Source organism: Nannospalax galili, unplaced genomic scaffold (genome assembly GCF_000622305.1).
Source record: "Nannospalax galili isolate Female #2095 unplaced genomic scaffold, S.galili_v1.0 scaffold366, whole genome shotgun sequence".
In the NCBI taxonomy this organism is placed as follows: Eukaryota; Metazoa; Chordata; class Mammalia; order Rodentia; family Spalacidae; genus Nannospalax; species Nannospalax galili.
This window is the reverse complement of record NW_008355168.1, coordinates 1,947,395-1,972,091: the sequence shown is the minus strand read 5'-3', so window position 1 is coordinate 1,972,091 and position 24,697 is coordinate 1,947,395. Positions and strand designations below refer to the sequence as shown.

The window sequence follows — 24,697 nt, the reverse complement described above, 5'->3', positions numbered from 1 at the left end:
CCGGAGGTGCTGCTTCAGTCTGCGCGGTGACAGAAATGCAGCCACTTTAATATCCACTGACGTCAGATGCTGTACAGCAGCTGGGCTCATCGGCTCCATCATCTTCTGCTTGTGGACCTGTCTCTAGGAAGAAGGACTGAGAAGCAAGGTTCTGGTCAGAGCAGGAGGTCTGCTGGAGCCCTGCAGAGAGCTGACCGGATACGTCATGTGATGCTTGAGCGCACTGGGCTCTGGGTGAACAGCCAGCCGTCGACTTCCATTCTTCACTGAGGGCCAAGCCAGGTTTACTTTGGCTCACAGGTCCATGAACTGTGTTGTGTCCCCCAAAAAGATCTAGCAGAAATAACCAGGCTCCAACCCCAAAGGGATTCAGTCACCTACCCACTGTAATGAGGACCCTGGCTGTGCCCTAGACCCATGCCTGCTTCTGTAACAGCCACGATGTGGAGAACTCTTTGAATGGTTAAGAGGGTCTCTGTACAAGGCATAGAGAACCTACCTACTCAGGAACGGGAAAGCAAAATAAGGTGCTGAGGGGGCCGATGTATTTGGAAAGCTGGGCTTTTAGGCCTTCATGTATAATGCATAGTCGGCCAGCTTTCTGGAGTAGAGGCTCCTGCGCGGTAAGCGGATTTATGTAGTTGGTTAGGCCCAAACTAGTTTATGACTCAGCAACGTCTGACATTTATTACCACTCCAACAGCCCGGCAGTCATAAATTCGCCGTCGCTTGTACAGTTAAATGACTCCTGTCATGAAATAAAGGAACAAGGGGAACAATCACAGCTGTGCTATTTATCTCGTATCTTATCAAAGAACAAAAAGTGGAAAGGTGAGAGGTCGTGTTGTAATGGAGTCACGCTAATGTGCGCGTAAGCATGCATGTGCCACACAGTGTTAAAGCCGTGCTGCCTCACCCGCGGAGATACGCCGAGGAGCTGCGCGTTTCATCCTGTCCGCCAGCCACCGGTGCGGGTCTTGTGCTCCTTAAAAGCCCCACCTGCGGGCAGAGCTGTGCGCACAGGGGCCTGTGGTTTGCGTGCTGAAGGGAAGCCGGCATGGGTACAGCAGCCCGCGCGGGGGTGGAGTGCAGAGGATAGGGCCAGACCCAAGTGCCTCTTGGTCAGCCCCAGTGACACTCCCGGGTCCACTGCTTTTGTTCTTTGGGAAGCTCTGCCCTACAGTTCTAGCAGCAGCTACACGGTAAGCATCTATTTATGACAGACGCTTGAGGACCAGCATGTTGGAGGGGCTGGAGCGATGGCTGGGGTTAAGAGCACTTAGTACTCTTCAGAGGACCCAGGCCCAGGTTCCCCGCATCCGCGTGCCGGCTAACAATTGTCTGTCCCTGCAGTTCCAAGGGACCCAATTGCTCTCTTTTGGCCTCTGCGGGCATTGTGTTAGTGGGTGTACTTACATCCATGCTGGCAAAGCATTCATTCACATAAAGTAAAATCTAGAAAAAGAGTGTGCTCAAAATGAGAGTGAGGGAAGGATGGTTCTAAGGGTTAGTCCCGGCTCTCCACTGAGTGGCTTTACAATATGTGGGACAACTATTGGTTGGTTGGCCAAGAAGAGGGAAGAAATATAGTTGTTTGAATCTTTTCAACTCATAAAAAACTCAGGCTACAAATGTATCAGAGGGCTTGCCTAGCATTCTTGTGGTCCTGCGGTCCATCCTGAGGTCCATCCTGGGGTCCATCCTCAGCACCAAACAACGATGATGGCAACACAAGAAACAACAACAATAATGAATGCAATTTGGTCTCTTTAGCTGGAAGAAATGTTTGTTCTATAATCTGGGCCTGGTGGTATACTCCTGTGATTCTGGCACTCACTCATAAAACTGAGGCAGGGGGATTATGAGTTAATTTAAGGCCAGCCTGGGTTATAGAAAACCTCAAAGCAATATCAAACAATAAAAAATAAAGACTTTCGATAAGCCCCACTCTAAATATTGAGTAAGTGAAACTCAGAAGAATGAGATAATGTACTCAAAGTTAAAGCAAAGCAAAGGCAGAATGAGCTGCTAAATCTAGACTTCTCACAGTATCATTTCCCTGTGGTACAGCCTTTGCCTGGGACGCTAAACTAATGTATCCAAATTTGACGAACATCAAACATAGCAAACAGACACATACACCAGATACACCCAGACACACACACATGCACACACACACACACACACACACACACCCCTTTTATTATGATTTGGGTCACCAGTCTTCAAAAAAAGATAACTGATTCCTTCAAATTTTATGTTTATTTTTCCTCCTAGGGTTTCCATCGCCATTTTCGGATGTTTGGCTAAAAAAGATAGTTTCAAAGGAAAACTAATTTGTCCTCTTTATATTTAATATTATTTATTTTTTATTTTTATGTGTAGGAGTGTATTGTCTGCATGTGTGTATGTACACCTGTGTCCTGCAATGCCCATGGAGGTCAGACAATCCCTTGGAACTGGAGTTACCAGTGGTTGTTAGCCACCATGTGGATGCTAGGAACAGAACCTGGGTCCTCAGTGAGAGCAGTCAGTGCTCTTAACCACTGAGCCACCTCTCCAACCCCTAATTTGTTGTCTTTAAATTCCAGCAATGAACCAGATAATCAGGAAGTGTGCTCTTTCTTGCATTGTGTCTGTGGAGAGGAGGCCTTAACATTTCTAGAACATGATGCTGGAAGAAAATGGGAAAGACTCCAACCAGCACACTGGAAGTTGGGCAGTTTTGGGGTGAAGGGCAACCAAAGAAAATATAAAGTCCTCAGTTATTCTTTTCATCCCAGCACTGCCAAAGGCCAATGCCCAGCTGATCCCATACTCCCAGGAGAAACCCCCTTCCTTCATCCCAGAATTCCGCTGAGCACTCAAAGACAACACTTGGATAGCTTTCACTATTAAACTCTAAACCAAGGATGTTGAGAGATGGGAGTTTATATAAGGATGGAGGATATAGGCTTATAACCGGTCCTAAATTAACTGGTTATAAAAGAAGATAATACAGAATAAATCTTTAAAAACTACATCTAGGAAAAAAGTGGGAACTTCTTGGCTTTTAAAAATGCCCCCCAAAGCTGGGCGTGGTGGCACATGCCTTCAGTCCCAGCACTCGGGAGGCAGAGGCAGGTGGATCTCTGTGAGTTCAAGGCCAGCCTGGTCTACATAGTGAGTTCCAGGACAGCGGGGGCTACAGGGAGACCCTGTCTCAAAAAGACAAAAAAAAAAGCCCCCTAAATGGCATGTATTTTCCACACATTGGTTTCCACACATTTTGAATAACAACATGTTCTAGATACACAAGAAGAGTAGAGAAATGGTGGGAAGGAAAAGACACCCCCAGACTTCTGAAAATGTGGCACTTAATACATGTGCATGAAAGCCACAACAGGAACAGAAAAAGGAACAAGCAGTGCTCAGTACTGGGACTAAGAGAGTCATGGGAGGGGCCTAGAGGACATGATCTTGTTCCGTCCAGCGTGTGCTGTCCAGAACTTGCTGACAAGTTCTGTTTCGGTATTTATCGTCTTTGCACAATGACCATCATCACTCTAATATGCTCGATTCAGACAAAGAGATTTTATATATTTAACAAAACAAGTACATATCCCCACTACCTTACATATACAGACACAGTATTAATAATTTCCTTGGAACTAATGTCAGAGGAGCTGATCACACCCACACATCATTAGCTTCCTGGAAACTTCCAGCGAGAGTATTGGACTTGGGAAACAGAGTGAACTCACCACGGCAACTTTCAAAAATATGAACGTAAAGTCATCAGCACTAACGCTATGAGGCCCATCCAGCAATAAAGACAATGTCAGGAAGTATGGACACACACAGAAAAACTGATCTCTGAGCAGAATCCTTGGCCACCACAAGAAAGCCTTGAATTGCTCCTGGTCTTATTGTCAAACATTGATTTGAAGAACAGTAATTCCAGTAGAAAATTTGCAGGGAATTCTCAAAAGAGAATTGTAATCAGAGATCTTATAAAGGAATCTATCATTGTATGTAGTTATTTTCCTTTCTTTTAAGTTAAAAAAAAAAGACACGTGGGGCTGGAGAGATGGCTCAGCGGTTAAGAGCACTGATTGATCTTACAGAGGACCCGGGTTCGATTCCCAGCACCCACATGGTGGCTATGAACCATCCTTAACTCCAGTTCCAGGGGAATCCGAAGCCCTCTTCTGACCTCCGCAGCATTGCACAACGCGGGTGCACTCACATACATGCAGACAATACACTCGTACACATAAAATAAAAATAATAAAATATTTTTTAAAAGGCACTACATTGTGCATTACCTCAACTCTCTGAAGTTGAGTCAACCTTAGCCCTCACTGACCCTGGTAACCACCTCAGTGGACCCAGCATGACAGCAGGTGAACTGCTCATCAGATCTCTTGTAAATGGTAGTTGGAAGGGTAGAAGTAAAATTGGTTTTTTTCTCCTCATATAATTTGAAGATTACAGAGTATGGGTTTCAAAGGTGAGAGTGAATTACTAGTTAAGTTGAAGCATTTGAAATGAGCATGTAAAACTGCTCCTCATAATAGTGATTAAGGAATAATTAATCATGAGGCAGAAAATGGTCGCAAAGCAGTAAGATTCTTAGGAACTAGTTTCTATGGAGCCTCTAGATGACATCACTGAAAAGCAGTGCATGTTAGCCTGGGTTCTTCCTCACTAAGCTGTTTTACTTTGGGAGACAGGTCAGTCTGTAAAGTGCTAGCTGAAGTGCTTCCTGTATAAAGCCCTGAAGTCCTGAGTTCCATCTCTAGAACCCAAGTTGAAGTAGGGTGTGGTGGATCACCACTGAAATCCCAGTGCAGGGAAGGTAGAGGCAGGAGAACCCCTCGGGCTCACTGGCCAGTCAGCCTGGCTTATGTGGTGAGCCCCAGGCTAGTGGGACACACTATCTCCAAAAACAAGGTGTTTGGTGCCTGATGACCAGCAACATCTGAGTTTGTCCTCTGGCCTCACCGCCTATGAGCACTGGTGCATGCAGACACGTACACACACACACACACACACACACACACACACACACACACACACACCCTGGACACACATGTACATGCATACACAAAGAAAAAACACATAAGCAGCATTTCATGGGTTTCCAGGACAACACAATCTCACAGGTGCTCAAAAATCTGCAGGCTGACTGTGACCTCCCTTTGCCTGGTGCTCCAGGTGTGAAGGACGCAAGAGCAGTGATGTCTTAGGCATAGCTCAAAACCACCTTAATTTTTAGTATAAATCTTTATAAACTCAGACATTTTAAGCCACTTTAGCGTATTTGAGACACTCTTTCAAAGCCCCTGTGGACACCCCCTTTGAGAGTTTAAAAACTTTTCGGCAGCCAGGCACGGTAGTGAATGCCTGTAATTGTAGCATTTGAGAGGCTGAGGCACAAGACAGAGTTCTAGGCCAGCCTGGGCTGCATAGAAAAAAAATGGTACACGAAAGAACAGATAACAGATAAATAGAGCACCGTGCTCAGTTTGTAGATTCCTGAGGGTCCTCGGGTGGTATATCTGCTGGCGCGTGGTCTAGCCTAGCACTTAGCACTTCTCATTTTTGAAATTCATTTGCTTTTTTTCCCCTCTGTTGAGATAGTCTCACTGTGTTTATCAGTTTGGCCTTGAACTTGTGGTGAACCTCCTGCCTCAGCCTCTGGCATGGTGGAATGACCATGTGGACACAGTATCTGGCCCTTGGGTATTAATTAAAATGCCGGACAATTGATTGACACACGTATCTTTAGCAAGAAAATGAATGAAGGCAGCATTTACATCCTGGTTTAAATTTTAATCAATTGTTATTTATTAATCAGCTAATCTGCACAACAAACCTGTGAGGTAGTTTAGCATGCCTTTAATATGAACAAATTAAGATCCAGAAAAGGAGAAAGTCCATCCCCACAATAAAATGTTGGTCAGACCCTTCTTATTCTTAGAAAAGAAAAATAATTCCTTGGACAAGCCGATCAAGTGAAAAATAAATATTTACCAGGGCGTCTAGTCATTACCTGGCAGTTTCTTATTGGGGGTTTCATGATCTGTGTTCCCACCACCTCGTCATAAATGCCCCGGACAGCTCAGCCCCTCCCTCTGGGGAGTTGCTTACAGGACTGTCAGAATTGGGCATGTCTCTTTGTTTTCGTCTTTGGGGATGGTTGGCCTAATAAACTCACTCCAGTAGAAGGTGTGACAATTCTTGCCACATCAATTTATGTTTATATGTCATCTAAGAGGCCAGTGGGAAACAAAGCCTCTTGGTCTTTGCAGTCCAGTCATGAATGAGAGTTTTATAGACACTATTATCAGCAGACGGATCACAGCAGCACCGGCTACTTAGCAGGTTGCTTTATGACCATATTTATTAGTTCACTGGACTGTGTAGACTGTACACAAGGAAAGCTCATTAATTTGGGTTTCACGACTATGGCATTTGTGGTCTGGCCTGAAGCTTATTTCTGCACTAAAGAGGAAGAACCTTTTGTAAAGCAAATTTGGATTGTATTACGAGGACCAAGGAGTGATTTAGCTCTTTAGGAAGACAAGACTAGGCCTAACAATACAGCTCAGCAGGAGGGCACATGTACAAAGCATGGCGTGTCCCCAGTATTGTCTCATGGACAAAAAGAGAAGGAGATGATGCCAACCCTTAATGACTGCCCTTTTAAATACTGAACATTTTAATTTAATATAAAGAGTCCATTAGGCATGTGTACTATCTTAATTTTTAGTTATTTTCCTCTTCATTGCAACAAAATTTCAAGTAGACAGTACTTGGTTAGTCAACATTTACTTCAAACACTCTGGAACAACAAAAGTATTTTAAACACAGATAACACGGACAGCTCTCTCTTTCATAGATGAGTTTTCTCCATGTCTTCCTTGAATATGGTTTACAGACAGAGCTTCCGTGAGTCCTCATCTGCTATGATCAGGTTGTTCTCTACCAGGGAAGCTGCAGGTTGACTGGCCAGGCCCCCGGGGTGCAGCCAGGTCTCCATGCTTCTCTTTTATCGCCTTTGGGATCAACTGGCCAATTGAAAACATTTACCTTAAATCCCACTCCCATCCCCTCATAATAAGGAAAGCAAGCAGACTTAATTAAGCAACGTCATACCAAAGAAACAAACACTGACCAATAGCTTCCCAAATAGAGACGTCTCTATTCAAGAGTTCCCAGAATATAAATAGCATTTTTGAGCAGCAATCAGGGCATATCTTCATGGGCTGCTGAATGACAATTTTCTTTATCTGCATGGGCAAAAATAAACTTTAGAACACTCACCCAGCAAAACCTCTAGTGGGGCATTTGTGGCAGGTTGCCAAAAAGCAGTGGTATTTAGAGAGGCACTCTGAAATAATCTGATTATTGTAGCTGGAAGCTTATCTATAAAGGACTTGGCAGAGTTTCTCTGTAAAGCAAAGGAAATCTATGATCATAGGCTTTTTCTATATTAGGTTATTAAAAAAATAAACACAACACTCCAGGGCAAGAGCTCAGGCACTAAACACAAACATAACAGATATTGTTTTTAACTCAGACAATGCCTATTTTACAGCAGAGTTGACAAATAAAGCTTTATTTCACACATTCGAAGAAAAGCCATTACTGGTTTGTAGCTCTGTTATGTGCTTCTTTCCAAAACAGCAAAATAAAACTGTCCGTGCCACACCCTCCTCCCTCCCCACCCAAGGCAGGTGGGCACGTGGTGTGCGGCACCCTCCCGTCAGGCCCAGCCTGGCCCCTACGGACAGTGCCGTCCTCACACAGGAAGTCAGGCACCTCAGTAACAGCACTGTGCATCTCAGTGTCATTTCATTTATTGCTCACTGGTTGTAACCACGGCAGATCTCTGTTGAAAGCAATGGATGTCTGGAAAATATGATTTCTGTAGATCAGTTGTATGTGGTCACAAGGTGCAAAGGGCGGCCCCAGCCAGCTGAGAGCCGGGGAATGGGAGTTCCGAGTCCTTGCAGCGCCTGTAAGACTCCACTTCCGGTCTTCATGGAGAGGAGTTACACCTGGAGAAGGAACTTGATACTTGTACTCAGACATGCATCCTATCAGACACCATCAATTCCCCATCTGGTTCTCTACCCAGAGGCATTCCTCCCAAAGTCACTGAATCTCAGATCAGATGGAGGAGAACTAGACAGACTGCAGCTCATTCAGTCACTTTTTTTCCCCAAACTGTCAGTGCCCCCAATGAAAGCACACAATTCAGGCCAACTTCAGAAGAACCATCTACTGCCATTGCACTCTGGGGTTTATAATTCTCCTTTGGATGCCTTTAGAAAAGAATTTTATCAAGGTCAGCCTCTGTGAAGACATTTTTTTGCCTAAGAGGATCATCATGCAAGCAGACTAATTCTTTTCCTAAGCTATGATCTGGCAGCTTGCAAAGAGGACTGGCTCGACCTTGGGAAGCTGTCCTTCAGCGTGATCAGAAGAGTCAGGCTCGTCCGTCTCCATCCGCTCTTGTGCTCTTGGCCTTTAGAGGCAAGTCTGGCGAGAAGGGGAAGGACTGAGTGGTCTGTATCTGTCCAGGGTACAACTTCCACTGGTCACCAACTGTGTTCACCGTGTAACAAAAGCATGTTTATTATGGAATTGAGGTGACTTACATGACAATCATAAAGGGTTTCACAGACTCCTCATACTCTGAGGAAATCTACAATAAATTGAAAATTAAATTTTTCCCACTTTGTAAATCTGAATAATGCTCCATCTGTTTGTTATGTGATTACAATTTAGAACCTATACTAAACATGTTATGGGGAGAGATTTTTTTAAAAAACTCATTCAAATATCATAATTTACCATTTAAATTTTTAAAAACAGAAAAAGAATGAAACCTTATTTACTTTCCAGAATTAAAATTGGTCATGTGCTAATCTGTGAATCCTTGTAAGAAATATTCATTGTTCAAGAAAGGACCCTCCTCTGATGGTTGATAAGCGATTCTCTACAGCAGAGAAATGCTGGTATCTTCTCTTATCTCTTGATTGATGTTTTCACTACTTGTTCTTCAGGCTGCAAGACAGAAAGGAGCAGTCTTACTTTCTTCAAAATTACAGATGTCGAAGCTCCCCCGTTTTCTCTCCCTCCCTCCATCCCACACCCCCCATATCACTTCAGTCATCAAATTTAAGTAAGTCTAAATTTATTCATGTGGTCGTGTGTGTGGGGGGGTGGTGTGTGGTGATTGGGAAGGGTGCGAGTGTGTTAGTGGGAGTGCAGTCATGTGTGTGCAGCTGTGTGGAGGCCAGAGATCGACCCTGGCCATCTTCCCCATCACTTTCCACCTTCTGACCTTGGAGACAGGGTCTCTCCCTGAACCTGGAACTCATCGTTTTGACTGGATTGGCTGGCTGGTGAGCCCCTGAGATCACTGTGTCTCCCTTCCCAGTGCTGGGGTTACAGGCATACAGAGCCATGCCTGGTGTTTATGTGGGTGCTGGAGATCAGAACACATGTTTATGCTTACCCAGCAAACACTTTACCCACTGAGTCATCTTCCCAGCCTCTCTATGGGGAAATCTTTAGGAGCTAAATAACCTGGGTACAGAATGCCTGAATTTCCAGGGCCACCTCCATGTTGTAGAAGCAAATTTACATTTCTACACCGTCAATCCAGACGCTAGATTGACACTGTCAAGCCATCCCTTACAAATGATTCCAAAATAAAAATAACATACGTATTTTTACTATTGGCATGCCATGTACACCTGTCATTAAGTTTCTGATATAACTGCATACAGGACCCTCTTGTTCAGAGCTAAAGGTAACATTGGGCACTTATGGCACAAACCTCATTCTCCAATCAGAATTTTCTATTAGGCAAACAAAACAGAATACTTCTGGCTTTTCTCTCAAAAAGTAATAGCTAATTTTTGAAAATATTGACTTTATTCTGTTTTCATAAGCTGTTATCATTTGCTGTGTGCTGCCTGTGTGCCCTCTTATTTTACATCATCACTCAATCCCTAGAACTACACATATAGGTGCAGAGGTCAGAGGACAATCCCGAGTATTGACTCTCCCCTTCCGCCTTGTCTGAGACAAGGTCATCTTTTGTTTTTCCCTCCGTGTATGTCATGTTAGCGGGTCTGGGTGGTCCCAAGGGTTTGTCATCCTTCTGTCTCTGCCTCTTGTCCAATGTTTGTGCTGCTGTTTAATGAGCATGTCAGGGTTTTGAACTTAGGTCCTCATGCATACATATATAGCAAGCACTTGGAGCCATGCTGCCAGCCCTCCCACACCACTTTTAGTATATATGACATTTTCCCTATTTTTCGAGACAGAACACCAAGGCTTAACCTGGTTGTTAACACTGCACCCATGACCGCTTGAACGGGGCCAGAATTTTAACTTTGAGACGAGACCAGGGGGAGGAGCCCAAGCATTTTCTCCTATTGGTTGACTGACATCTCTAAGGCTGTGAGGGGAGAGGGGTCAAAGCACCAGAGGAAGGCGGAATCCTCTGAGAGAACCCTATTCCTCATTGCTAAGAGCCAAATGTCTTAGCAACAATCTGATGAATGAACATTCAAGAGCTCTAAGTAGAAACCTACCAGTCACCTAGAAATACACATAACACACCTTCATACTCATTTTCCAAGAAAAACCCTGTCACAGAATATTCTTAGGATCTAAGAGGGAATAGAATTGGTGGGATCCCCACCATGGGGAAATGAAGACTACATTCCTTTTCCTTCTTAATAGCTCTGGCGTTTTGCCTTGGTAACCCTGGTAACTGCAGCCTCTTTTTAATCGTTGTTATGAAAAGAAAATTCCTGTTTTAAAAAAAATCTTACATTTGGTTTCTGCCATCACTGGGTCATGACCTAAGGAGATTCTACAATTGTCGTCAAGTTCATGAATTAATGTGACATACAGATTGAGAGTTCGCACTGAGCAAACAAGTATAATTCCATTTTTATAAACTACAGGATGAACACTTTTCAAATGGAAATGAGTTTGGACTGTACGTCCATAGGTTCTAGCGAAGAGACCCAGCACACCCGCAGCTGCGCAGCAGCCCTCGGTCATGCCGCATAATTAGAGGAAACCAGGTGGAGGGGGTTTGTTTCAACATATAACTTATAAGAAAAGTGCTATATTAAGACTTCATCCCTCGCTTCGTTTTAGTCAGCATAACTACCCAGATCCTTTCTGAACACAGAGAACTAAGGTGCCTTTCTCCACATAGGCTCACAAATCTTTACCCCTGGCTATTGTCATTGCTCGAATGGCCTGGCATATTTTAGTCAGCATCCCATCTGATACAAAGAGCATGGGAAGTTGTACTGCTATTAATAAACAGGCAGCCATCCAGTCCAAAGAGAAAATTCTTTTTCATGAGAGATAAACTTCATACTTCATGTATTTTCAGAATGTTTTTTTTAAATCAAAGGAAAGCATGGGAAAAATAATTCATTACTTTGTTTCTATTTGTGGTGAGGGATAGTCTTGTAGCCAGTCTTCAACTTATTAAATTGGAAGAGAAAATTACAGTCACAATCTGTACACGTCAATCATACCTTTCAGTTTATGGCCAACATGCATAGTCATAACCATGGCTAAAATAAAGCCCGATTCTGCCATCCTGTGAACACTAGACATTTCCAGAGAGCTTTCTTTGGATCTTGGAATGCTGTTAGGAAGAAGGTGGAGTCATTTAGAATGGGTACCTCCACAAAGATTAAGTTCCCATGTGGGAGAACACTAACTTCTGTGAACTACACCTCCTGTGGATGCTCCAGCCACGCAGAGGTGTGACGGCCTTTGGGAAAGTCAGCAAGAATCACACCTGCAGGACCACCTGAGCACACGTATGTCTGCTCTTTCTATGCCCCTCTTTTTCTGTATTTTAACACAAAGAGGTCCAGAAGAGTGGGTCATCTGGGCACCAGACAGGAATGTCCATGTAGACTCCTAAGAACCACTGTGAAATGATCCCATCCTTGAAAATGAGCAGAAATGCGTGAATGCGGTCTTCCTGAGATGCTATTGAGGTAGAGAGAAAGCACTTATATTTGAAAAGGGCCACCAGAGGAGAACGTAATGCTCTATTTGTCACATCCTAAATTTCAACTGTTCCACGAATAAGCTAAGAAATGGCTGGGGTGCCGACAACACAGTGGGCAGTAACAGGGACGACAGAGTATATGGGCTCCAGTGGGGGGTGGGAGGCTATGGGAGGGTGCCAGTGGGGATGCGGGACTTCAGGGCTTTCTCTGCAGCTTCTTAATCTTTCTTAGTCTGTAGCCGGTCCATTACAGGCCCGTTGGCCTCCTTGTTCGCTCCAAATATGCTATTTTCTCAGCACAGCTGAGCCTACCCTACTCCAGGCCCTTGTCCTTGTTGGGGCATCTTGACATCAGGAGCAGGTCTGTGATCCCATCCTTCTGCTGTGCCAGTGTTCCCCGGCTTCCTGGGGAACAGAAAGACAGGCTCACGTGGTACCCAGAGGACACTCTGAAATGACAGCTTTCTTTACTGTTCCTGGGTCACCTTTCTGCAGCAATGCCTGGTCCCTTCAGCACCCCCGATGGTGATGGAGGAGCAGCCACTTGGGGTTCCTGCACCCACCATGCTCTGCATTGCCATCCCCATCTGCACAGGTTGTTCGCTCTGCCTGGAAACTCACCCTGACCTCTTGCCCAACAGCTCTCATTACTCAATGGGAGCTTGCTTTGTCCAGACATCCTTGCCAGAATTCACCCTGACATAGCCAAATGCATCTGGAACCTTTTCAGTAGCCACTTAAGAGTAGAGAAGAAAGCCTCAGAAAAATACCGAAGCCGAAGGAGGTGATCCGCAGACTGCTGTGTTCAGGCATCATTTCCGAGACGGGAAACTAGGAAGGGGTTGGGAATGACGGGGAAGGAAAGGAAGGTGGGATGAAGCAGAGTAGCAAGGAGGTGGGCTACACCGGTCCACTGCTACCCAAGCGGGACAGCCAGATCTGAGATACTGTTGTCTGACCAATAAATACTTGCAAAGTATCCTCTTTAGTGGAATTCGACGAAGCCCGCTAGTTGACAGATGAGTGGAGAGAGAAGCACTCAGATGCGGGGCAAAGGGAGAAAGACGCGGGAAAAACGGGTTGCACACGCAGGCTTTGGAAGCTGATGCCTGAGGTGGGTGGAATTCAGCAGACACGGGATAAATACGAGATGGATTTATTCAAATCTTTCTTGGGAAAACAAATCCCATACATTTATAGCCCGTGGAAAAAGGAAATAATTTAAGAAAGGTCGGATATCATGGACAGAAATTATGGACAGTCCAAAGTGCAGGTGGTTTGCTACCTATGAGTGTGTCTGTGCGGCCTAGCGAAACTGGCAAAAATGATGTGTAATTAACTTACCAAAGCACCTAAAAACACAAGCTTCCTCTGCTTAAATAAAATTTGCATTTAGTTTACATGCAAACGAACACTCTTGATGTGTTTTAGAACAGCTTATTCCCTTAAGAAGGCAAATATTCTCTTCATAATCTTGTTTACACCATTTGCTTTGCAAAACATTTTTCATAAAATCTCAAAATAATGAAATGTTATGGCCAGAAGGAACCCGGGGATTCTGTAAGAAAATCCAACACCACGGCTTCACACGTGGAAAAGCCTGAGGAGCCCCTAACTGCACTAGGCATTCCGGGGCCTTCACCCTGCAGCCTACGCCCTCTTTGGAGGCTTCACCCCAGCTACACCCGCAAACGTAAACAAAACAGGAAGCCCACAAAACTCCAAGCTTCGACGTGCACTCCAGCCTCGCCAGCTGCGTAGGCAGAGGAGACCCAGACCTGCACACCTTTCCTCACTGCAGACCAACAGCCTGGCTAATTCCTACTCATTCCTAAGCCTCAGGGACCTCAGTCTCTCCTCAGACTTTCCTGATCCCCCTTTTTCTCTCACCTTTTCTTCTGCCTTGGGATTCTGTCCTAAGTGCTCAGTGACCACTTGACCACTTCATAGTGCCACCTTTAGCTTCTGTCTGGGTCACTATTAAGGATGCCTGGGGGTGGGGTATCTTTCAGATTTTGTATTTGTGATACGTTATAAGACCTGGCATAGAATGCACAACCTTTTCCACTAAATAGTAAGGGAAATCCAAAAAAGAATCAGTTACCACATTGAGAAGAAACCTAGGTACCAGGTCCCTGCCTTGTTCGGTCACTGCCCTCATCTAGACAAGTCCATTTTCATCCCATATTTTCAGATAAGAAAAACAATGGAAAAGTTGGAGCATCCAACCCCTATTCCTCACCGAAGGTGCCTTTGACTGTACAGACAGCAAAAATGCTAAGATTAAAAAGCAGCTTCTGAACACAGAAGACCCTCTCTGTCTCTACAAGTTTATTACTTAGGTTTTGTTACATGAGCCAACCATGGCCTGAAAATTATAAATGGAAGATTTTAGAAAGAAATAAAATTTTCATTAGGCACCATTCTGAAAAGCATAATGAAATCTTGTTCAATCCCAGACCATGCTGTCTGGCATATAGACCATTTCTTTATCCTTTATGAATTAAATTTTATCATAGTGTCTATGTATAGGAAATGCTGTAAGATATAGGAACCAAGGCTCTCATTCCAACAATCCTCAAGAGACCAAGTCCTGTCAGCAACCATTCCAGCTGGTATTGTCCCTAGTTTCAAACCTCCACTAGGAGTCTTTGAAACATATGGTCTATGGATAGAGGGGATGACTGATAAGAGAAAGAAAAATGTGATCCAGACACAACACCAAAAGTAAAACTGCATACCCATAGCTAAAACCCGTGGTTAAAGCTGAGAGTTCTAGTCTGTCCTCCAAGGGATCCTGAAGAGAACAACTGAGTGTCTTACACACTGTCTTAGTGGAATAGCAGGGACTCCAGGCAAGAAACGTCAGTGTTCAGCCATCTTCTGACCAGCACTCAAAGGTATTGAAGGGCTTTTCTAAGGAGATGTGTGTGATTCATAGAAATCCCCAAAAGTATTTGAGACTAAACTTTGCTTTTCTGACTACATGGAGCAGATAGAATGTCAAATGAAAAGATGTTGATGAAGCCCCAGATTTCCACCAGCAGGAAGCAAACCATGGGCACTGTTGGGATACAAGTGTTCTCTAAGCTTTTTGAACAAGGAAGGCTGACTCAGAGGGTAGCCCAAGGTGAACAGCTTCTGAAATGATTCCCAGAGTTTCCTGCATCCTGGAATCCATGTCCTTCCACTGATGGCGGCCCTAAGGTCTAGAACAGGATCCTGTTATTATTCATACGTGAGGAGATAGAAGAATGTGGTGGGCAGCCGTGCTCCTCCCGTTCTCCGCTGTCTCCTCTGATTGTCTTTGTTATGTGAGTCACACACTTCCCAGGAGAGCTCAGGATGTCTTCACCAGTTCATCAGGAACAGAGGTCCCTATTCCAGCAACCCTCAAAGAACCAAGTCCTGCCAAGGAGGTTGAGAGCCCAGTCACACTAGCTCCCCTATGATAATGAAAGCCTTGATTGAAACTCCAGGGCAATCTTAACACCTAGGTAAGTCAGGCCCTGGATTCTCTCATGATCTGGTCAGATGCTCTGAATCCCTCGGGCTCCTTCCTTACCGTCCACCCAAGATAGTGTATGGATGCGAGTGTCCATGTTGTACATATCAACCCATCAAAGCCTTGCAAAAAGTGTACTTTCCTCACTGCAAACAATGAGACTAAGTCGAGAACCATCTGTTTGTAGCTGTGTGTATGGTGTTCTAGGTCTAGGGATCAAGGGGCAAAATTCTTCCCTGATAAGGGTGTGTCTGACTTACTTCCCCATTTCATGCCTGAGATGTTGTTTCAATAAAGAATGAATAAAGCCCAGCCTTAGGAGTACAGGTCTGAGAAGTCTCAAGAAACAGGTTTTTAGCAGTTCAGATTAGCTCTTAGTCTTAAAATGAATGCTGTGAGTCAGGCTATTCTGTATTAAGGAATAACCAAATGTGGCTTAGAAACACCACAATAGATGTTGTTTCATCATGAAGATTTGGGATCATTTGTTAAGCAGCAGTTAATGATGGTAACAAACAGTTACAGTTGAATTTTCTCCCTCCTTAGCTTCACTGTAGCTCTGTGCCCCTAGTACGTCAGAACATAAACATATTTAGAAACAGAGCTGCTGTAGATAGAATTACATAAGAAGGGGTCGCACTGGACTGTGTTGCACCTCTGCTCCACTCTGCTGAGTTCCTTAACAAAAGGAGAAACGTGGGCACAGATAATATGTATGTAGGGAGGGCACCACATGAAGGTTTGAATTCCGCTGCCGCAGCCAAAGGGCCTTCCAGAACTTGGAGAAAGGCCTGTCACAGGCCCTTACCCAGCTCTGCCAGCTTTCTGATAGCTGATCACAGCGGCTGTTCAGCTTCCCAAGGGCTTTTTGTGGTTATGTCCCTGGGTGCACTTCAGCCACTAGGATCAGGAGGAAAGTGTGCTGACGGAGGGCCTAGCATGCTAGGTGAGGCCAAGTAACACTCTGTTTGGACCCAGGAGTCCTCTGGGGTCCTGGCAGCACCTCGTTAAGCCTAGCAGAAGAAAAAAATGGATATATGGGTCCCTCTTCAAACACCATCTCCACAGGCTGTCCTAGCTGCAGAACAATGTGATGATTCATTCCACCTTGATCACAGCCTCCTTCCTACCTCTGGCAGAAGCCAGAGAAGCAGAGTCCCCGCAGGAAATCTGGGCAGAGAAAAACTCCTGGGCAGAGAAAAAGAAAAGCCAACTCAAGGAAAATCTACACGGTCTCACCTTCGCTGTAGCTCTGTCCCCAGGAAAGGGAGGAAAAAGAAAAAGAAAAATTGAGTCCATTTTGTGGAAATTCATTGACGGTGCTAGCTCATCTATTTAAAGAAGCATCAAAGCAAATCACCTTCCCAAGGAAAAATCCTCTTTGAGTGCACCTTTTACATGAATCTGGGCTCTGGAGAGACGCTCACCAGAGCTTAGCTCCGAATGTGAGACTCTAGGTGTTAGGATCTGTCAATCCTCATATCTATAGCTATTTGCTTTCAGCTAATAGACAAAAAGAAATTGATTATGGAAAATTCAGGGCTGAAAAACAAGACACTCCAATTAAAATTCATGCTGACTGCTTCATTCAGCCCTGGTGAATTCTGGTGGCAAAGAAAGCCTTTTTTTGTTGACTTTGTTAATACTCAGAAAGAAAGACCGAAGAAATGAATTACGATCCAGTGGTCCTCAGAGGAAAGCCTGATTCCTGAGACAGCATAATTATCTGGTTTCAGCTCATGCCCCTTCCTCCCTGGTGGCTGGTGAGTGGGAAAGGGGAAGGCTCTGTGAGGGCTGCAGATGCCAGGAAATGGTCTGCTTCTAACCGGTTGCTACAGAAATGTAGGTTATCTGCAGCACACCAGAGCAGCCTCAATATAGTTTCCACAGATCCTCCCAACACAGACACACACATCCCACCAGCAGTGGCTGGTCCAACAGAGGATAATGTTTTAAAAGCATTTTTAACACATACACAGCAGCTAACAGAGAAAATATGGAAATGCAATCCAGTTAAGAAGCTGCATTTCTTGGGACACACCACTTGCGGTATTTTGATTAACTCCCTTTTCTGAATGGCAAAGCAGCTTATGTTAATAAATAGCAAACTGTAATTAGACATCTGTGTGTGACATGTAAATGGAACACTTGGCCGGCTCATGGAGGCCCAGTTTTCCCATCTGTGTGTGCCATCCAGCCCAGAGGATCTCACCAACCACGGGGGGCATACAAACGCACGGGGCTCCTCCTTATAATGTTTCTTTCCTTTCTAGGCTTCCTTCAATCTCTCCCAGACTGCCTCCCTGACCGAAAATTCAGAGACTAGAAAGCAGCAACCCCCACTGATGCCGTGAAAGCATTTTACTGGCTGCTAAAAAAGAAGGAAATGATAGCGAGTTGGAAAAGACCTGGACCTGGGGACCGGACCTGACTGGAATGGAAGACTTGTCCTTTCCTAAGCTCGGGACTTTGCACAGCTGCCTTCGCTTTCTCAGTCCTGCCCCGTCACCCGAGTGGCGATGCTAATATTTACCCCTTACATATTATTTAGAGCCACACACTGTTGTGATGTGCAGGGACATATCACAAAACCAAAATGGCAGAAACCAGCGTGGAGGGTGGTGGTGACTAGAAATAAGTAAATCCCATGACACACAGTGACAAAGACTGAAGAAAACAGAGCAGGGCAGAGGACAGGACATGGGAGGAGAAGTGGCCGTTGTGACGAGGGTATGGGAAAGGCTTTGAAGGGACACTGCTGTTTACCATGTTGCCAGGAGAGGAGCAGGCAGAAGACCCTGTAAGAGCTAAGGCAAGGAGACCAGACCTTGCTAATGAGGTTCCTGGGGTGGCAAAGAAGTCTCTACAGCTGGAGCTGAGGAACGGACAAGCCCCTGACCAAGGAGACAAGCCATGCCTGGAGGCCGAAATGTTTAGGGTTTTGTATCGCTATAGGCTGTTGTATGTGGGTGTTCAGATTTTTATGCTGAACAGGTAGAAAGCAGTTATTGTGCTTAGAATCAAGGAGTAGGCTGATCATTAAGGATTTATTGAATTAAAAGAAGAAGGTCCAGGAGAAAAAAGAGGAGGAGGAGGAGGAGGAGGAGGAGGAGAAGAAGAAGAAGAAGAAGAAGAAGAAGAAGAAGAAGAAGAAGAAGCCACCTAATTGGGGTAAAGGGCGAGTGGGGGTGGATTTGAAGGAGATGGAGAGATTGAATATGATCCCATATACATAAGAAATTCTCAGAGCCAATGAGGAGGAGGAGGAGGAGTGGTGATGTCAAACATCTCGGGTGTGTCTTCACACAGGAAGGAGGTTTTGAATTTTATTTAGTTTTTTAATTGTACGTGTATGAGTGTTTTACTTGCATACGTGTTAGTGAATCCGTGTCCTGCAATGCCTGGGGGGAGGGGCAGAAGAGGGCTTTGGGTCTCCTGGAACTGGAGTTACCAACAGTTGCTAACTCCCACATGAGCACTGGGAAGCAAACGTACTCCTCTAGAAGAGCTCTTAAACTGCTGAGCCACCTCTCCAGCCCCAGGAAGATTTTAAAACCATCTTCACAGTCCTTCTCTTTTTCTCCCAAGACTGTGATTTATACATATAATTTTGATTGAATTTTTTTGTTGTTGTTCTTTTTGAGACAGGGTCTCCCTGCCGCCCCAGTTGGCCTGGAACTCACTGTGTAGACCAGGCTGGCCTTGAACTCACAGAGATCCACCTGCCTCTGCTTCCCAAGTGCTGGGATTAAAGGCGTGCACCACCACACCTAGCGGATTGGAAAATTTTGTATTGCCCGAATTTTCAGGAAATTTAAAAGAACAAAAGTGAAATTTAGAGCCAATACACGTTGCTGAGTTACAAACCTGATGGTTTCTGTACATGACTTCTGTATATCTGGGTCACGTGCTTCAGATAATGCCACACTCTGGCATCAGTCCCGAGATGGGAGTGTTCATGACTGGCATGCACAGTGTACCCTACACATGTTTAGAGAGAAGAAAAGAGAATTCTCTGAGAAGACATTGGGAAAGACCAAGGCGGGAAGGGCTGACAAGCCACTGCATCCACGTCCTTGGTAACAAACTTATAGAATCTTATAACTACAACAGTTACATTAATGTGCAATTGGCTTTTTCCTTTCTGACTTCTCCCAGATGAAGGTCAAGAGATCTAGAAGTGCCAGAGGAGCAAGTTCATTTCTGTATAAGATTTGAAATTGGTAAATGACTTCTGGAGTAATTAAACGGACTCAGAACTCCAGCTTTGACTTGTCTGCTGACTGCTAAGTAAGACCAGGTCGGAGAGATCCAAAACACTACACTGTTCATCTGAATTTACCCCAAACCTGTTTCTTTATGTAATACTTCCCCATGCAAGTGGTTTCTTTCAAGGACCCAAGCAGGGAGTTTGGTAATTAGAGACTCTGCCCTGCCATGGGCAATCACATGATGCCACCCCTGCTTCTGAACACCTTGTTCCCCCAACCAAGTGCTCTGGGCACAGTGCATTTACAGTTCTCCTGTGATGCAGTGTGGATTGGTTGTAGCCTTTGTTAGTTCACCCTCTCAGCCTTATTTACTGAGACTGAGGTGGCTCTGAGAATGTACTTTGCAGATCTGCACCTCAAGAGAGAATAGTAAATTCAGGGCCCCAGTGCAGACTAGGCCTGCTTTTCTCAGCTTGCATCCAGACCATGACCTAATTCAGTGCAGACAAAGGCTGGCCCTTACTTGGAAGAACAGGAGTGCTCTGGAGAAACTATGGCTTTTATCACCAAGTAGCCCTGCTTTCTAGGACTACAGGATCGTCCAGAGCAGTTCCACCCGACTTTCCTTTTTCTCTCTCGCTGGGTTAGCCTGTGGTCTGAGCTCTCCATGTTCCTACTAGAGCGCTCCTCATTTATTTATATTTTTTACAGATACTTTCCTCAATAAAATCCTTGACTATTTAATCCTCTCTGGAAATCTGATTCTCAGAAGACCTGGTCGCTGACTAACACAATGACCACCTATCTGCACGTGTTCATCAGAGTGATAGCATCTCACTCATCTCTTGCATACACAGTGGTAAGTCCACAGCCAAGAACGGTTCACCAGCAGCTAGGAACACGCTTAGCACATAGTTAAATATGCAGTAAAGTCACACTGAGATGAATAAATGAAGTTTGCTGACTGTAGGAATGAATACACAAACGAACAATTTACACAATTGAGAGCAGAGATAGAAGGTTATATAGACATCTAACAGGGAAAGAGAAAATATTTTCTTTCTTTAAAGGACTAATGGGGGAAAGTAAATTGTAATTGGCAAGGAAGGATTACAAGAAAGACACCAACAACTCCACTGAGCTTTGCATTAAAAGTATAAACATCAACCAAGTCTTTAAAGGTTTTCAGTCTCGTTGCTTATTGTACTAGCTATGTCATTATTGGCTTTATGCGTTAGAGAAAGCTGTGCGGTGTGTGGCAGGAACATATACCCACATCTGTAAATGGGACAGATTTGAGTGAGTCTGCAGAAAGAGTCAAAGGAAACCATTGTTTGCACTTTAAATGTCACTATAGCAACACTGGTTTGTCAACAGAAAGGGGCTTTCCATGGAACGAGGTAGGCGCACAGCCTACCTTGTACGGGTTTCATTAGGTATGTGCCACATTTTAAGAAATGCAATTTAGGGGCTGGAGAGATGGCTCAGCGGTTAAGGGCACTGGCTGCTCTGGCAGAGGACCGGGGTTCAATTCCCAGCACCCACATGGTGGCTGGCAACCGTCCATAACTCCAGATCCAGAGGATCTGACACCCTCTTCTGACCTCCACGGGCATTGTATGGCACAGGTGCACTTACACACATGCAGGTAACACACTGTTTCTTAACCAGCTGCCTTGGGCTCTGGCTACCATGACTTCCTAGCCTAGGAATGATTGTATCCTAGAATTATGAACTGAAATAAACTCTTTCCCTTCTTAAATTGCTTTTCTCAGATATTTTGTGCAGCAACCAAGAGAGACTAACAGAAAATTGAAGTGAGGTCATTGCTGTGATCAATCCAATCACGTAGGCTGTGAGTCTTTGGAGCTGGTGTGCCAGAGGAATGTGGGGAAATTTGAAACTTTGAATTAGGAAAGCTTTGGTGTGCTCTTAGCAGAACCTAATGTGCCATTCAAGCTGGGTCTTGGAAGATCAGAACGCCAAGAGAAATGTGGGCAGGGGAGGCCAAGTTTGTGAGGTTTTAGAGTAGCACAGGGACTATTTTGGGAACTGTAATGCAAAGTCATTTGTGTGATATCCTGGGAAAGGCTCTAGGTGTGTTCTGCTGGTGTCCCCAGGCTGTGAGTGAAGCTGGGCATAGGATGGTGGACTAGTTAGCTTGATGCAGGACATTTCAGGACAGGACGTCATTCAGGCTGTGGCCTAGCTGCTGCCTATCGCTCTCATACTGGTCTGGTCTACAGCGAGAAAGAGAAAAAAAAATTGAGCAGAAACACAACTAAACTTAATATACATGCAAGTGAAACACCCATACACATAAAAGTAAATAAATTAGAAACAATTTTAAAAAAGAAAATAGAGAACCTAAGCTTCAGTGGAGACCCCAGGATGATGGAGCTGCCAGGACAGTGGAATGTCTGCTGGTGTGGAGTGGCACCAGCTCCTTTGAAAATGAGAAGATCCCACCACAGACACAGGTGGTAGCCATGCAGCTGCAGGACTTGGCGTTGTCCCTGCTGGGTTTGGTTTGGCTGTGGTCTAATTATTTCTTGGTATGCTTTCATTATTCCTTTCCAGACAGGAGTGCTATTCTGTGCACATCAAAAGTACGTAAAAATTTTTGACGTTATATGGGACTCACTTTAAGAGAGTGTTGTGAGTCCCAGATGAGACTTGGACTTTGGACTTCTTTTTAGCAAGTGTTAGACTTGTTAAAGGCTATGGGGACTTTTGCCATGTGAATGAAAGCATTTTTCATTTTAAGATGGCCAAATGTCCATGGAGACTGTGGGGGGTGGGTGGGGATGGTTATGACTGAAATGATGTTTTTTGTGTGTGAAGTTAAGAGAGGTTGAGTGATGGTGATTCATACTGCCAACTTGAAAGGATCTAGAATCTCCAAACAGGGAAGGCCTTGGGTAAACCTGTGAGAGATTAACCATATCAGGTTAGCCTCTAGTCACACCTATGAGGAAAGGTCTAGATTAGGTCAGATTCTGGCACACCTCTGAGGGACAGTCTAGGTTAACCTCTAGGACACCTGTGATGAGGGGTTATCTAGATTACAGTAGCCCCTGGGCACACCTGTGAGGTGTTATCTAGATTAGTTAGCCTCTAGGAGCACTGTTGATTAGGCTAGCATCTGGGCCTACCTGGGAAGGATTATCTAAACCAGGGCACTTGAGGTGGGAAGACCACCTCAACTCTGGGCTGTGTCCTCAGGGAGAAGGCCTGAGCAGTGGCACTCGTCGCTCTCTGATTCTCAACTGCACTATGTGACCAGCTGCCTAGGCCCACTGTCATGACTCTTCCACCGTGACAGACTGTACTCTTCATCTGTGAGCAAAATAAACCCCTCTTTCTGTCCTTAAATTGCTTTTGTCAGAAATTTTGTCATGGCAAGCAGAAAAGTAACTAATACATTTTCCAAAAAAACCACTGTTAGATAACGGGGGAAAAACACAGGTTTTCCCTTTGGTACAAAGAAGCACTGGGCTTTTACAGAACTAGTTTAATTTCATCATCATATCAATGGCAGAGTGCTTTCTAACAGCAGTATTTGGATGAGGACTCTTGAGGATGAAAGAAGTTAACAAGATCATTTCCAGGGGTACAGGGGTGCCCTGAGAATGTCCAGATGTGTGGAAGTCGCTACGGTTCAGTCTCTGTCCAGAGCTGTTTTGGATGATGTACGACAGGATTGGCCCTAAGTTCTTTCTGTCACTCAATACTCTAGTGTTTGGGTAACAGGCAGGATGCAGCAGGCTTCACCTCCACTTCACACCAGCTTCAAGATCACACCAACTTCTGCCTCAACTTTTGATAACAACAAACCTATCACTGTCTTTTGAAACAAACCCACCACCGTTCTTTTGTGAAGCTCACCTTGTGGGCCCTGGACCCCATGTCCTGCCTCCTCCTACCTACCATTTAGTTCTCCTGGGCCTAGGTCAGCCTGCTTTTCCCACTGCCCACACTGCCTCTGCTGAGCCATGCAGCCCACAGCCACCCTCTGCAGGCGCTACTTAGGCTTACTACGTTTCCCTCCTGTCCTTGACACTGTGCGTGATTCTGTCCTTATTTTAAATCTGCCCAGGATTCTGACAACGTGACTCGCACCCTGTACATGTCCCTTCTCCGTCCGCTTCATCCCACATCTGGACTTTGCCAAGTTCTAGGCTGTCATCTCTGCTTGGTTTTTTCTCACTGTCTGTCCTTGTGACACACCGTCATCCGTACAATTCTAACTACCGCTGCACATGGACTCAGCAATCCGCACTTCTATTTTTATCTTTGTGCCCTTCCGATTCTTATCGTTTTAACTGAAAAATCTTTCTTTATGACCCGACTTCTCAAAGTTCATGTGAATAAAGCTGAACTTATGAGTTTCTCTCTTGGAAACTAGTTTTCTTGTTTATTTAAGCAATATCATCGCCTTTGAGTGTGAAGCTTACAGTTGTCTTACTTGTTCGTCAACTCGCTCATTCCCTTCTTTACCTCCCAGTGTTATCAATGGCTTAGATATCTTCCCTCCCTTACTGTACTCAGCTCTAGAACCCACACCATCCAGAAGAGGACATTTCCTGCCTGAACTATTCAATACTCTATTATTTCTGTTTGTCGTGCGTGTGTGTGTGTGTGTGTGTGTGTGTGTGTGTGTGTGCGCGCCCAAGGCATAAAATCTAGGGCTCTGGGCCTGCTAGGCAAGAGCCCTACCATTTAGGTACAATTCCAGGACACTTTTTCTTCTTAAAACAGACTTTCAATGCCCTTCACTGAAATGATTTCAATGTTGGTCCACTTCTGTAGACAGTAATGACATCAAGTGCTCCCTCCTTGCGTGAGGATACCAGCTCGTGGCTCCCACTAACAGCTCAGCCACTTCTCACTTCTCTCTGGATCCCAAACTCTTCTCTGGAA

The 24,697-nt window shown here is 44.9% G+C and overlaps 1 protein-coding gene across 2 annotated transcripts in view; it reads right to left on the bottom strand.

Annotated features, from left to right (window-relative positions):
* Nucleotides 1-5,809: 5,809 nt before the first annotated feature.
* Zmat4 (zinc finger matrin-type 4) overlaps nt 5,810-24,697 on the bottom strand; it is a 396,947-nt gene continuing 378,059 nt past the window's right edge. Inside the window, exons 7-8 of one of the 2 annotated variants that reach the window (XM_017802973.1) lie at nt 11,571-11,683; nt 5,810-9,060 (exon numbers count right to left, since the gene is read on the bottom strand). In XM_017802973.1, the coding sequence (XP_017658462.1) occupies nt 9,056-9,060; nt 11,571-11,683 (118 nt within the window). In that variant the 3' untranslated portion in view covers nt 5,810-9,055. The remainder of the gene's footprint in view (nt 9,061-11,570; nt 11,684-24,697) is intronic. The other variant, XM_008852314.2, reaches the window with a different exon arrangement.